Source organism: Neopelma chrysocephalum, unplaced genomic scaffold (genome assembly GCF_003984885.1).
Source record: "Neopelma chrysocephalum unplaced genomic scaffold, ASM398488v2 Primary Assembly neopelma1_97102, whole genome shotgun sequence".
NCBI classification, from domain to species: Eukaryota; Metazoa; Chordata; class Aves; order Passeriformes; family Pipridae; genus Neopelma; species Neopelma chrysocephalum.
In genome coordinates, this window is record NW_020925744.1 from 3,353,504 (window position 1) to 3,368,450 (window position 14,947).

General features: G+C 36.8%; 1 protein-coding gene across 1 annotated transcript in view; it reads right to left on the minus strand.

Moving 5' to 3' along the window:
- Positions 1-14,947, minus strand: part of HOMER1 (homer scaffold protein 1) — an 85,843-nt gene that overhangs the window by 32,594 nt on the left and 38,302 nt on the right. The window contains exon 5 of the mRNA XM_027671499.1: positions 13,248-13,390. Within this exon, the coding sequence (XP_027527300.1) occupies positions 13,248-13,390 (143 nt within the window). The remainder of the gene's footprint in view (positions 1-13,247; positions 13,391-14,947) is intronic.

A 14,947-nucleotide genomic window follows, 5' to 3' on the forward strand; every position in this document is an offset into this window, starting at 1 on the left:
GATCTTAGCTGAACCTTCTGTTACTGATACCACAGGACAGCTCAGCCTCTAAGACTCCTTAATGCTGGTTCCTGTCTTCCATAGCAAACACTGACCTCAGCAGAACACTCATTACAGCTGCAGGGCCTCACAACACTACCAGCATTCTTACAGCATTCTTACAGAATGACCAACAGAAATAATAATGGCCCATCTTCGCGAACGAAGATTTGGGGAAAGGTCTTTTACCTTTCCAGCCTGCGCAATGGATTTTTTAGGTGAGACACAGCCTGCGCTGAACTGAGCCCACCCTTTAATCCTAAGGTTCATCTGCCGGGGCCAAGCAAGCTTGGACAATGGCAGTGAGGTCCTCAGGACGTAGGTTTGTTTAGAGTGTCCTTCTCATAGATGGATGGCCACACAGGGCTAACGACCTCCATCAGGCCAGGAGACCGGGATTCGAACCCGTGGTCGCAGCAGTGAAAGTCCTGCACGCTAACCACTAGGCCACCAACAGAAATAGTTCTATGTGATTAGGCAGTCATCTAAAGATTCTGAATTATGATGGCCTCCACCCAGACAGTACATTAGGTTATCTTACCATATCAAGCAATGACTACTGGTGCAACTCACTTTTGCTTTACAATTGCCAGTTTGCTTATTCCAGTAAATATGACATGCATTAATTGCACAGTTAGCGTGGAGATGAACTGTCAGTTTACATGCTGACAACAAAATAAGCTTATTCCATTAAGGGAACTGAAGCTATGTGGGAAATTTGAAAATTTAATTAAGTTTCATTTATCTTCTGTAATAGCCATACAATTGCTTAAGAGTCAATAGCCTATATATAAAGTCCAAAATAAACCATCTATGGAGATGTCGAAAGTACTTTGAAGAACAAGCAGTAAGTCACATAATATGATCACAGTAAAGCATTTATGGACTGTACAGGTTTGAAAAAAACAACTCACAAGTGAGTTGTAACACAAGTGGATACTGCAACTCCTATTTTTTTCCCATTACAGTTCTTTAGGAGAATGAAAGTATTAAATTTGCCTTATTTAAACCAAATCTGAATTCAAGAAGTGACTAAATTGCTTGCCCTATGTTGATCCTAGAGACAAATTTACTAAAAACAAATTAAATGGGTGAAATAAAAGAATAAATTTAATACATGGGAAGTCTCTGATACTCATATTTTTCCCATGAACTGCAGGTTAACATTCAGAGGAAGAAGTCCCTATATAAGGTCCTCTCTCTCTCTTATTGTAAAAAATTGCATTTTTAAAGAAAAAACCTAACATGGCACCTTCCTTAATTAACTGGAGTTGATAGTTTTCATTTGCTCAGCCTAGACTAAGTGATCTTAGGTTTCCTTCATCTTTTCAGAATAATGCAGACCATTTGTCTCAAGAACTGAGCTGGAAGTTAAAATGTGGTAATTTATAGATCTGTTCTTCCCAATTCAACATTTAATTGATGTAACAGTTTCAAAGAAGAATATAAAGCTTGGCTCCTCTCTTCTCTCTCTGTCCCATCTTACTTAACTCATCACAAATCTAACAGGGAAAGATTGAAGTTGCACATGAGTTTTGCTAGTTGTGAGTTCACAGCCAGCACAGCAGATGCTGAGCTTTCATTCTTTCACAAGGCTATGCCTATGTGCCACATTTCAGCATGTTTGTTTTCTAATATTGCAAGCTCTATTTCACCTTCCCTGATAAGGCCCCTAGACAAAGGAAAGGGTAAGGCAAACACCATGATATGAAGATGTTTAAAAGCCAGCTCTCCTCAGCCTTCCACTGTGCTGAACATAAGCCCAGCACAAATGATTCCCAAAGTGCCAAAGTGGAATTAAACCAGAATACTAAAATCTTGGAAGAGTACAGAAGGAAGGCACTACACCATTGGTGTCGTCACATAAATACATTAAATTCCAAAGTATTTCCCATATAAAGTGAACAGGTAATTCACAGTCATACGCAGTGATCAGTTAGATCACACTTCAGGCATGTAGGAAGCTATTAAAATTTGACCTCTTAAAATTCACGCCAAATTACTCTGAATGTATTGCCTACATGCATTTGGCTTCAGACAACAAACCCATATCTTAATTCTATACCTATTATCACTATACTGAGTAGAAAAAAAAACTTTAATTCTTCTTCCTTTGGCAAACTACTAGAGTTGGATAACTTAGTAGAATTCAGTCAATTCACTTTCAGAGGTTTGGTTTGGTTTTTTTGTCTGAGCCATGTTATTTGAAGAAAATTACTTCTTGATTACCTGTGGGATTGCAGTCTCCCAGAAGAATGGTTTTCACCATTCTAACTTTAATTTAGAAACCAAACGCTTTGCATTTCATATCAGGAAGACAGAACATCATTACATCACAATGCCATAGAGTAAAATCTGCAAAGGCAACTACCATACAATCAAAGCTGATCAGAAGAAGTGGACCACACATAAAGCTTTTTTTATTGTATACTTGAAGAAACAGAGTTCTAGACATTCCGGGCATTTTATTTCAGCACCTTCACCCAACTCTAGCTTCCATCATTTGCCAAATGGCTTAAGACCTGATTAAAAAACTCTCCTATATTCTAGTTCATTGCTGATTTGTGCCAACTGAATTCATTACAGACAAAACTTGATGGCTGTTTGGTGTCACAGTGAAATACTTTGACGAATACTTATAAATTGCCAGCTGTCCACATTTCAACAAAGTGCTATTCAGCAACTTAAATTCATCTCAGCAGAGCCTCTTGTTATGTGATCAAAACACTGATCAATTCAAACCACCTCCTGTCTGTCCTATAAAATGTCACTGACATCTGTAGTGATAATAAAGGAGCTCAAAAGATGTGATTCTTTAGGTACAGAAACCTTCCCCAAAGCATAAAGATAATGGAAAACCACAGGACATGTTGATCTCCATTTAGCTGTACTCCCCATTTTATTCTTCTAATCTCAAAAAGAGAATATATTAAGTACATATTTTTGACCAACAAAATAGTTCACTTCTGTGTTTATATGTGCTTGCCTCTAACTCTACCTGTGTCTGCCAGAAGCAGGTTGACACTATCAAAGTCCCACTGCAAGGCAACTGCCTACTACAGTGTGACAGAAAATAATCAATATGACACAATTATGTTCAATAACACAACTTGCTCACTTGGAGCCTGAACGCTGTTTGCACATTCAGACAGACACATCCTGAAATGGCTTACAAAAAAGCACCTTTGGATTTCTATTTGATCAATGAGCTTTTAGTCTAGTATTCTTGAGGTTTATGCTATCTGTGCAGGAACCTTAAGCTGGAGAGTAGGGAGAGTAATTGAAACATCTCATCAGGGAGCCATGGTAGGGTGACCACAATGTCAGAGAATACAACACTGTGCTGCCTCAGTTGAAAACAACAAAACAAAGCAAAACTTTGGATCACAACATTGCCAGGAGGTACAAATAAAGGCGGGACCTGGGAAAGAGGGTTTAGTGGATGAAACCCATCTCCCCTGCATTTAGCTGTTTAAAAGGTGAACTATCCCAAGATGGCACTTCATCTGCCCAGTCTTAGGCAGGTGCCTATCTAGGATGAAATGCATCAGGCATCAGGTGTATTTTTTTACCTCAGTGTCACACGGATGTAGCAGAATTTGCTGGTTGTCCACCAGAGGACCTATTCTGCCTGGAAGTTTGAGAGAAATGAGTTCTATACTGTTTCAAGAATAGTAATTAATTAGTCTTTAACGTTGTCATCATAGTTGTCTGTTTATCATCAGGCCTACCAGATGGCAGTGAAACCATAACCATACAGTACAGATCAGATTTCAGAAGCAGATTATCTATCTATCAATCTATCTATCTATCTATCTACTTCTCTATCTATGCAACTTCTCATATGAGAAGTCCACATATCTCATGATCCACTACACCTGAAATAACACAGAAGGCAGAGTAACTTGCTGGTACGAGTAAAAGAGGTCTAAACTTATATCAATCATATGCATCCAATGGAGCTTCACCTTTGTTAAAATGTACTCAGTTACAGGCTTTTTTCTTCCCCCCCTCCCACTTCCAAAAAATACTTCCTTCAAGTATTCCACTGGGTTTGACCACGCTGCCCAAAAATGCGATAAAGATCCTTTCTCTTAGACTAAAGCAGACAGATGAGGGACAGCAACACAGAGATGTTTCAGAAGAACATGGGAGCAGGCAAAACAGACACTATACCTGGTGCAGGGTAGAGGAGCAAAGTGACACTAAGACCCTATATTTTAAAAGAGCCACTAACTGAAAGATTCAGGCTAGTTTGTTTGTTTTAGAACAGAATCATAGAGTGGCTTGGGTTGGAAGGGACCTTAACGATCACCTAGTTTCAACCTCCCTTGCCACAGGCAGGGACATCTTTCACTAGACCGGGTTGCTCAGAGTCCCAAACAACTTGGCCTTGAACACTTCCACGGATGGGGCATTCACAATCACTCTGGGCAACCTATTCCAGTGCCTCACCACTCTCACTGTGAAACACTTTGGTGAAGATATGTAAGTACTCAAGCAACTGAACAACTGGAGATGTTCCTTCATTAAAAACAAATATTCAAGCAAGTATGGCTTTGGGGGGCAGGTTTATGTGGATTTTAAAAGATTAAGGCTGTATTTTGAGACTATATTGTTGTTATGAATTGTTATAATTTAATATAAAAAATTGACAAAAAGCCACGTTTTTTTGGTGTCTGAGGGTTTTTTAAGCTGGTTTTAACTTGTTTTTAAATTCAAAACTCTTCAGCAACACTTCAATTTCCTTTACGATGGCATATGAGAGGGTATTCTTCCATGACTACCTTGACTGTAAGTTGCACAAGTTCATCCATGTTTTATACGCTGATTTTAATAAATAATCCAAAGTCGATATGAAGTGAACCTTGAGATGAGTAAAATACACAAAAATTGAAATGTGATAGTGATGCAGATGGTTCTGCACAAATCTTAAATTCTTTTTAATTTCCTTTCTCTAAAACTGTGTAACCTGTTCAATAATTTTTATGTGGATGGGAATATATACCCTGAAATGCACGACTAGACTATTCTTGTGTTTCATAGAAACACATTAAAATGACAAAGTCCATTTAGGGAGAGAAAACAGTAAATGAACAAGTCTGAAAAAGTTCTTTTAGCACTTGTCTACCCATATAGATGGTGGCATAAGCGCTGTATTTTGTGTTAGCAAAGATAAGAGGACTAAGTCTTGCACTTGAAATGAAGCAGCTACACACCAGCTACTGAGTCCTTTATTTTCTAACATACACTTCTAAGTGGCTGTTGGGGCTTAAGTTGAAGAGGTCTCTTTAGAGAGGTAAAGTATGTCTGTGTGCAGACAGGTGCAAACTTTGTGATACTCTTACCTGCAGAACAGTCTGACATAGGAAAATCTCATTACAAATGGCCAAAATTCCAGGCTCTGAAGAAAGCCCCTACTTTCTCATCAAGACTTAATCCCAGGCTGAAGGTATGGGCATGAATGGTTCACGGTACCTAGGTTATGAAATACTGTCATGCATCACCTTTCCTATCCCCATTGAGGAGGAGACAGTGATGTTTATGTGATCAGACTTGGTGAAAAGTATGTTTGTCTTGCAAAATGTCCCCTCCACCTTTGTTTCTGAAAAACGTTCTTTTCTCATGGGCCATGACTGTTTGAAAAACCATTGAGACTCAGGAGATCAATAGCTATGCGTTTTGGGGTTTTTTTTCCCCCTGGCAACTTGAGGTGTTACTGGCTTTCTGGTTTTGTTTCTTTATGGGGAGGCTGAAAAATGGTACGTGTGCAGTGAGGATTCCAATCTGAAGAAAGCATGACATTTGTAGTTTCAAAGGACTAGGTCTTTCCACAGATAATTTTAAAATGAAAAACAATTTTGCAAAACTGACTCCCCTTAAAATTTTTCACTGTGTTTTTTTCTGGAGAATAGTGTATTGAGACCTGCAGCATTTCTTTGTTGTGCCTGTTCACTTTGAGACTAATGTGATCTTTCAGTTTTGAAAAAAAATGTTTTAAAAGACACCTAAGAGATCTTTTGGGGTATATGACAGACAACCTTGGATTCCTTTATGGTGCCTGGAAAAAGTTCAGTTTGCAGCTTATAGAATCATAAAATCATAGAATGTTAAGGGTTGTAAGGGACCTTAAAGATCATCTAGTCCCAACTCCCCTGCCACGGGCAGGGATATCTCCCCATAGACCAGGTTGCTCAAGGCCTTGTCCAACCTGGCCTTTAACACTGCCAGGGTTGGGGCATCCAAAACGTCCCTGGGAAACCTGTTCCAGTATCTCACCACCCTCACAGTAAAAAATTTTTTGCTAATATCTAACCTAAATTTCCCCTTTTGCAATCTGTATCCATTACTCCTTGTCCTTTCACTACAGAGTCCCTTTCCAGTTTCCCTGTAAGCCCCATTCAGATGCTGGAAGGTTGCCGTGAGGTCTCCATGCAACCTCCTCTTCTCCAGGCTGAACTGCCCCAACTTTCTTAGCCTGTCTTCGTAGGGAAGGTGCTATAGTTCTCTTAATCCTAACCCTTATACCCAATCCCTACTTACTGGTTGAAAGGTTTCCTATGATGACACTAAACAATATCAAAACCACTGATGGAAGTAGGAGTAAAGAAGACATCAGGTATCAACTGTCTACATAAGATCTTCTAAAAACATTGCTTTAATAATTCTTCTTGAAAAGATGATTGCATGTTTGATCTTACAACTCAAAAATCGGCAGATTCTAAATAATATATGTACAAAGCACACCATAAAACAAACTCCACAGACACTGCTCACAAATTTAAAAAAGTAGTCACACTGGTATCAAAATGCACAATAGAAAAAGCTCATTATTCAACTAAATGACTTGGAAAATCTAAAATAAAGAGAATAGCTCCCCCCCCACTGCCTAAAAATGACCAAAAAAGTAACTGCATGCTATGAGTAGACTCCTAAAATGAGTAACACAGTTCAAAAAATGTATTCTTGAGAATATTAACATAAGTAATGTTTGTGAAATAATGGGCACCACAAAAAACTCCAACACAAACCACTCACCCTACAGAATTGGATTTAGCGTTAAGTATCACACATCCCAACTCACAAAGCCAATGTTTACAGTTGCTGAAGTATTAACAATCTTTTAGTGTCATCCATACTTTGGATAGGTTGAACCCAACCAATTTACTTCAAAAAAAATGAAATTTCATTTCTTAATCAAAATAGTTCTTCCTTCCTTCCTTTTTTCTTTCTTTCTCTCTCTTTTTCTTTCTCTCTCTTTCTCTTTTTTTTTTTTAACAGGGTTTTTTTTTTCATTATATAAGTGATTAAAGTGGGAAAATTACATAGTAAAAGTAATACTTCTTTGGCTTGGGTTGTTTGCGTTTTTTTAATATAAATAGCATAAGAATTATATTCCTCTTCTAAGAATGTATTTGACAGGTATGTTTCAAGAGTGCTTACTTGTCCCTGAGGATAGTACTTATATCATCTAATTTCAAACACCTAGTTCACATCATCTGCATCACTCCCTTGGAGTTCTCACTAAATAAACATCAGGAAGTGAACAATTCACATGCCCTGAACTAGAAAACGCCTAGGTGTTCAAGGGAGATGGTGAAATTACTCTCTTAAGCATTAGATTATTTTTAGTTTTTTGCTCTGAGCCATTCCCTCAGCTATTAAAATTAGCTCTATTAGTTCCAGAGTTTCTTAATTTTGAAGAGTTAAGCAACACATATAACATGGTCATTCTTCCTCTCCACCTCTCCTTTCAGATTAGAGATATCTTATGAAAATAGCTTACTAGGTATTCCAAAGATACCTTAGAGAATTTGTCAGAAATTGTCAAAGTCAGGAAAGTCAGACATAAAAAAATAATTATACAAACACAATGTAGATTTTCCTTTCAAATTAATAATTTCCTAGCAAGAACTTCTATTTTGAAGGAAACCCTACTTTAGCTAGATCCCAGCAGCTTAGGCAGAAGTGCAGGAGTTTGGGAAGCAGCAAGAATTGGGTCAGGGAAGGAGGGGAGAGCACCAGGCTCTTGCTGGTAAAGCACAAGAGGCCACAGCTATGGCCTTCACAACATCAAATGCTGGTTGAGGGGAAGTCAAGATCTAGGTCTAAGTTTCTATATTAACCAGTTCTTTGCTTACACTGACAGCAGGAACATATTACCTTTGAATTTCTTCTCTGAGAGTGACTCAAGAAATAGTAATCTTTTCAATAGAGCAATTGAATTCACCATAATTCGGCTGGTGTGCCCTAAAATATCACAGTTCGTAATAGCACTGTGCAATATAAAGACAGTTATTGCCTTTTATGTTATACAGAAACCTTTCAAAAAATCCCTGACTTTATCAGTTTCCATTACAGAAGGTCTTCAAAACTTAAGTGGATAAAGCTTAGAGCAGCTTGATCTGATCTCATAGCTGTTCTTTGAGCAAGAGCTTGGATTACAGAGCTTGTGAGCTTTCTCACAACAATGAATTATCCTCTGATCAGGTTCAATAACATTCAAAACAAAGAATTTTAAATAAAGAAATGCACACCTCAGGACTACTTGGTAAGGAAGCTATGCATAACCCTATACAGAACATCCAAATACTAGGATTTGAATATAAATTCAAATTACAAAACACCACAATAATTATTAACTCAAAACTTTTCCTTAAAGCCAAGTTAACAGTTCCATATTATTCACAAAGTACCTGTACTGTAACACAACTACATTGTTGAAGCTTGTAAAAGTGAGCAGTTTTAATACACACAGTGAAAAATCTACTTAAGAGATTTCTATGTACAACTTTTAATGAAAATGCAGTGAAAGAACATGATCTAGCGGCAAGATTTTTGGTTTTTCTTTGTTGTACAGCATTGGATTTACATGCAGCATTATTAAATAGTAAACTATCTAGACAATAACATATCTAAAATATAAGCATCATGTGAATTAAATCCATTTTCACTAAGGCAATGAGTCAAAATTCCCTATTAAAAATTCATTTGAACATAAAAGTAGGAATTTCAACTAACAAGCAACAAACACACACACATATATTGTCTGATCAAAACATTATGCAATAGAAATTCCAAGTTTACGTATTACAAGAAACAAAGGTAACAGGTACAAGTCATGGTTGACAAAAAATCGAAGATTTTCACAGTTTGTCCCAGAAGAATCCTCTTATATTATTTTTCTGAAAATGTGTTTTATCAGCTTCTTAAGGTGCTAAAACTGGAATAAAGCTTGTTATGAACAAATGTATTCTCTTCAAGAGTGAAAGAGAAAGTTCACCAGCTATCAAAAAGCAGCAGTTGTAGAGTTCACCATATACACTATTCAGCCTTAGAATATAATTCAAATATTAAAACTGAATAGTTTTATGAAAAGTGTTAATCCTTACAGTGCATAGTATAAAATTCTTGGTCATCTGAAAACTTTTATTTAAAAGCCAGTTGCATCAGTAGTAGTTACAATTTTTTAGCAACTTTTTTCTCTCAAAACCCTGTTTTATGATCAACAATTTTAGTTGGAGGAAAACTAAAAAATCACAACTTGAAGAATGTAGGAAATATTTTTTAAACAAGAAAGATGTCTGAAGAAACTAAAATTTACTTAAGAACAAAAATACATACTTAAAACAAAAATTTGTAATTTTTTTAGTCTTAATTATTTAAATACTAGATTTGATAATCTAGTCTCTGCTAGAAAAAAAGTCTTCCTTGACCAGCTATTGTTCAGATAAGGACCGACCAGTATTTCAGACAAGATTTTTAAAAATTCTAGTGGCAAGCTCAGGCTACATTTTACTTCCAGTTGTTCTGGCAACATTTAACCACGAGAGCAGTGCTCAGGCTATACGGCATATTATAGGATGCCAGAGTTCACAATAATATTACTTTGTAGTTCAACATTAACCATCACACACAGTTTAAAAAAGGCTAGATATTTAATCATAAGAGTTTATCTTCTATGTAAGACTTCTAACTGTTTAATACCCTTATTTCAAGCAGTTGATTTGAGTTACACTGCTTGTGAAGAGCATTAGGACTTTCAAGATGAGAATAAATTGGAGCAACTAGACTTCAGCCCTACCATGCTCGTGGAATATGAATGGGATTTTAGACATATTCTGGAGAATGTTAATTTCAATACATAGAATTATTTATTAAAATAATAAGATATTTGAGTTTTAATAAAACTCTGGTGACTTAAGTAATGCTGTTTTTGGCTTTTGAGTATAAGCGGTCAGAAAATATCTATAAATACAAAGGTAGTCTACACCTATGCTGCTGAAATAAGTTTTAACTACTTATGCTAAGGCATAATGAATGCAGAGAAGAACATTTGCAGAAGAAGACATCTCTGGCCAGTGAAGACATGTTATAACAAAAGCCAATTGAACATTTTTCAGGTGTGCAGATTAAAAATGACAAGCAGTGGGATGTAAACTAAAGCATGACTTCCACAGCTTTGATTTCTGACCTTTTCCTCTCCTGTCAGACTCTGCAGTTCACACAAAGACATGAAATGCCTTATCTAAACCACTGCTTTGACAGTAGCCTCCTCCAAACCTTTTCCCCTCTGTATCATCTGCCACAGAGACACCTGCACTCCGCTGTGCTTGCCGACCGTCTTGGCAGCAACACAGTTCACACCTCACCAGCCACTCTTGCCACACAGTGCTGCAGCACCTCATCCTGCACAGAAAACTCCAACACTTGCATCATGACTGTCTGGGCTCCTTCCATGCAGCCTCACATATGCCTTCCCTGTGCTCCAACCTACACTGAGGACCACTTCTTTTCACTCTTAACAGGATAAGTATGTCCTGTCAATGCCAGAGCAGAATATTTATCTAATAAATGAACTTGCTTTGGTAGTATTATTTCAGTTCAGCTTTAGTGACTCTGATGAACCCTACAGCTGATCTCATTGAGGGAAATCCACTATGCTTTTTCTTCTGAAAAGCATCTAGAGACTGATTAGCAGCTCCTGGACTAAAGGCAAATAAGTAAAAATTATTTCCACAAAGAAGATGACACTCAAATGCCCTTCCAGCATTACTCTCCTCATCCTGAAGCCCTGATTAAACTTCACCTTTGCTGAAACTTAGGATCAGGAGAAAAAGGTTCAGGAGCAGTGGAAGTTACCAGGGCGCACAAGAAAAAGGCTCAGTTCAGCAACTCCTCTCCACCAGACATGGAGTGCCACATACACACCATGTCATCAGAAGGGCAGGGAACAAGGATAAGCACAATACTTTTCTATACCCTTGACACGTGAGAAATCCAGGGATTCTCTAATTATCAGGGTGTAATGTTTTAAATTTTATTTTCCTTTTAAATCAGGGCAAGCAGACTGCCTGCGTGAGAACATCCTTTCAGACAGCACAAGCAGCTAGGTGTATCTACCCAGTTGCTAATTTATTATTATGAAAAGTCTCTACAAAAACATGCCCATTTAACCAGGGTTAACACAATCCTGAAGGCTTCACTTTCAATCTCTTTTGTGCATGTGTTTCATGCATCTTTATTTATTTATAATAAATAAATAAATAAAGTTTATTTATTTATAATAAAACCCTTAGCTATTCCAAAAATTACTTTATTTCAAAGGGTGTAAAAACTTGGGTTTTCTTCAGTAATAGCTCACTAACAAACTTGAAGCTACCATTAGCAAGACAAAACACTGGTCTTTTAAGAATCAACATAAGAAGTGAATCTCAAAATGCAAAGTTATTGTTGGAAAACGAATTATAGCTAGTGGTATTTAACAGCATAGAAATCTAAAACTAGGCTCTCACTGCATACATAAAGTAGATAGAAAAATGGAATGCATCTAGAAGTTTTAAAATCTCTATTCTACACCATTAATAATGACAACTGTGTAGTTTCAGAGCAGTTTCAGTCATGCGCAGTGGAGAGCAAACTTAGTTACTATAATGACATACCAGAAAACATATTTACATATGCCGAACAGAGGGAGATCTTCAAGCTATTACTTTTTGAAAAAACAAACCACACTATTCATGTGTGGACTTTATCACAGCTTATTTTCACAAAAATATTGATAGAGGATTTCAACACAGTTTAAATTAACTCATTACAGAACACTGACAGATGTGCAACATTTGTATACTCCTTCAAAATGCACATAGCACTCTTACAGTGCACCGTTTCTTCTAAAACATATAATAGATGCACTGGTGACAGTATAAAAATAAACACAATCACTCTGTTAAAAAAAATACTGTCAAGATTGGTTTGGTTTTTTTTTTTCTCATTTGAAAATGTCTATTATTTTTCCAGCTGTTTTATAGTATTATTCTCTTACAAAAAATGAGACATCCTGCACAATTTCAGTTTCACCTCTGCTCATTCTGAATCGCTTGACATATCTGATGTGTTAGTATTCCTTAACCTTTGATCAAGAGCTCAAACTCTACTTGAATGGAATTACGCAACGCTTAAAAAAATTAAATCTAGTCTTTCTAGCTGTGTTCTAAGTTTATTAAATGTTTCACTTACTCTCAATGGTCCCAATACATTATGTGTTTTATTGAGAGTGACTAATTTACAAATACTTCTAATAGGCAAGATATATCCATTGTAATTTTGTATCATTAAATAAAAACCCCTACCTTTCTTAAAGAATAACAAAGCACAGCATTCCTAGTGCAACAAATTATAATTCAGTCTGAAGCAGACCTACACTTCTCTTGTACTTTGAAAGAAGTTGAAAAATTTTACAACTGTCAGAGAACTGTTCAATTAAAAGCTGCTTCAAACTTCATAATCCAAGAGTGCTGCAAGAGTCCCTTTTCTTCCAAAAATTTGTCAACAAAAGGTTGACATCCAGTCCCATCAGTCATTTAAAGATGTGTGCAAAAATAATTTAATTGGAATATTCTATGAAGCAGGTAATTTCACTAAGATCTTCGACACTGAGATAATGATTCCTCTTAAAGGGACCCCTACACTAAACAGTGTTCAATAGCTGATTACAAAGTAATGTTCCCCCAAATCTTATTCCAAGAGATTTTCTCATACTTTTTCTTTTTAATTAAAACACAGATTATATTGCAAATCTAAAAGTCGGTCTATTTTTGGGGGGAGGAGTGGGTTTGCTTTTTTCCACACACAATATAGGAGAAGGTCCCTTTAACAAGGAAAGAGATAGGTATCACTTAATCAGGATGTGGGAATTGAATCTGTACCTATGGGTAAATGGCAATGCGTTCTGGGTTGGTTCAGCCCTTGGTTCTGAGTTCTGCGTCACTTCTGGCATCGCTCTCTCGTCATCTGTCCCATTAATACTTTCCGGCGTTAAAGGAGACTGAATATCCCCTCCAGCTGATTCCTTAAGTAAAACAAACAACACATCAAAATTACAAATTGACTTGCTCAGGAAGGCTATGCGCATAAAAGCACTAATATTAATTCTTAAATGATACACAAATTTTAGGTAGTATTAATATGAGGTTCAGATGTCCAGCATCCTTCATGGTCACATTTCATCATATGCATTAAATACAGAAGTATATTACCATAAGATTCACATTATCTTGTACAAAACACAACTGCTTATGAATTCTTTTCACTTACTACAGACCTCTCTCTTACCTGGTATTACATTCAGCCCTCATCCTCATACACAGTGGGTGTCTAGTGACACCCAGGATTCTTGTCTCGTACTTTACATCCTAACACAGTGAAACAAACAATTTTGATAGCTTTTGTACTGTTTATCAACCAACGTGAACAGTGGAAGGACACTTGTGGTGTGTTCACAGTTTCACCTAGGAGCCATCTGAAAAGAATGCTTGTTCAGCAGAGTACAGGCAAAATTTTCACAGGCATGGTCTATGCTAGCCTGGTCTAGCTCTTGATGGTCATGGTATTATCTGGGAAGGAGGATGCTCCACCTATGGCCAGATAGCTTCTGATACAGCTATGTAACTGGACACCTAAAAAACTCAATGGTTGCCTCACAGCAGAAAGCACTGGTGCATTTTACATTACCCTTCAACAGGCCAGCATGTACTTGTGTGTACAATTAATTGTGAAAGGAGAACAGAGTTGGTAAAATAAAGAGGCAAATAAATTATTCCATACGTAGTTATGTCTATTATTATTCCCTGACAGGACATACATTTGATAAACTGTTTCCACTGACAATAAATGAAAGCCTTTATGGAGTTAAAAGTTTTTCTTCTCTTTCCTCTTCTTTCCAAACTACATTAGGTATTCTAAAAAATTACACATCACACCCTACAAAATCTGGATGGCTTATATATTTAAGACAAAATTCCTACAACACTATTATTAGATATAAAAATCAGAGCCCACTTATTAAAATGTTGAATTGTGAAGGCACAAAAATTATTTCAGTAGAAGGACAGAAATGTGCAAGTTCGTCAGAGATCTGCACTGTCTAAAGGAGCTCTGGCCCTATTAATGGGTATGCAGGACTCTGGTGATCCCAAGCAGTATAAAAATGACATTGTCTACAGCATCTACACTAACAGTGTACCTCACTAACAGTGAGGTATTCATCAAAAGATGTCTTAGATTTTAACATAAAAAAAAAACCATGCGCGCTCACAAAAGTCTTTAAAGTAAAATAAGTACACAGCACAAATCAAACCATCTTTCAATGGTAACTAAATAAGGAACAGAAAAAAGGAGTCGGTGTTCTAAAATCACAAACAAAACCAAGTCCAGCGTGTTGTGTTATGGAGTATTATACTGTCCTGTCATTAAGTATTCCATAAACTTCTCTGGCACAACTGTTCTTCATAGTGCTTCTCTGTTTAGTACTGATTACCAACAGCGTAAGTCTGCCAGTTACTGATTCAGACACTGTAACACATGTGAAACATTTGTTATAGTATAGAAATTCACATAACATCCCAGA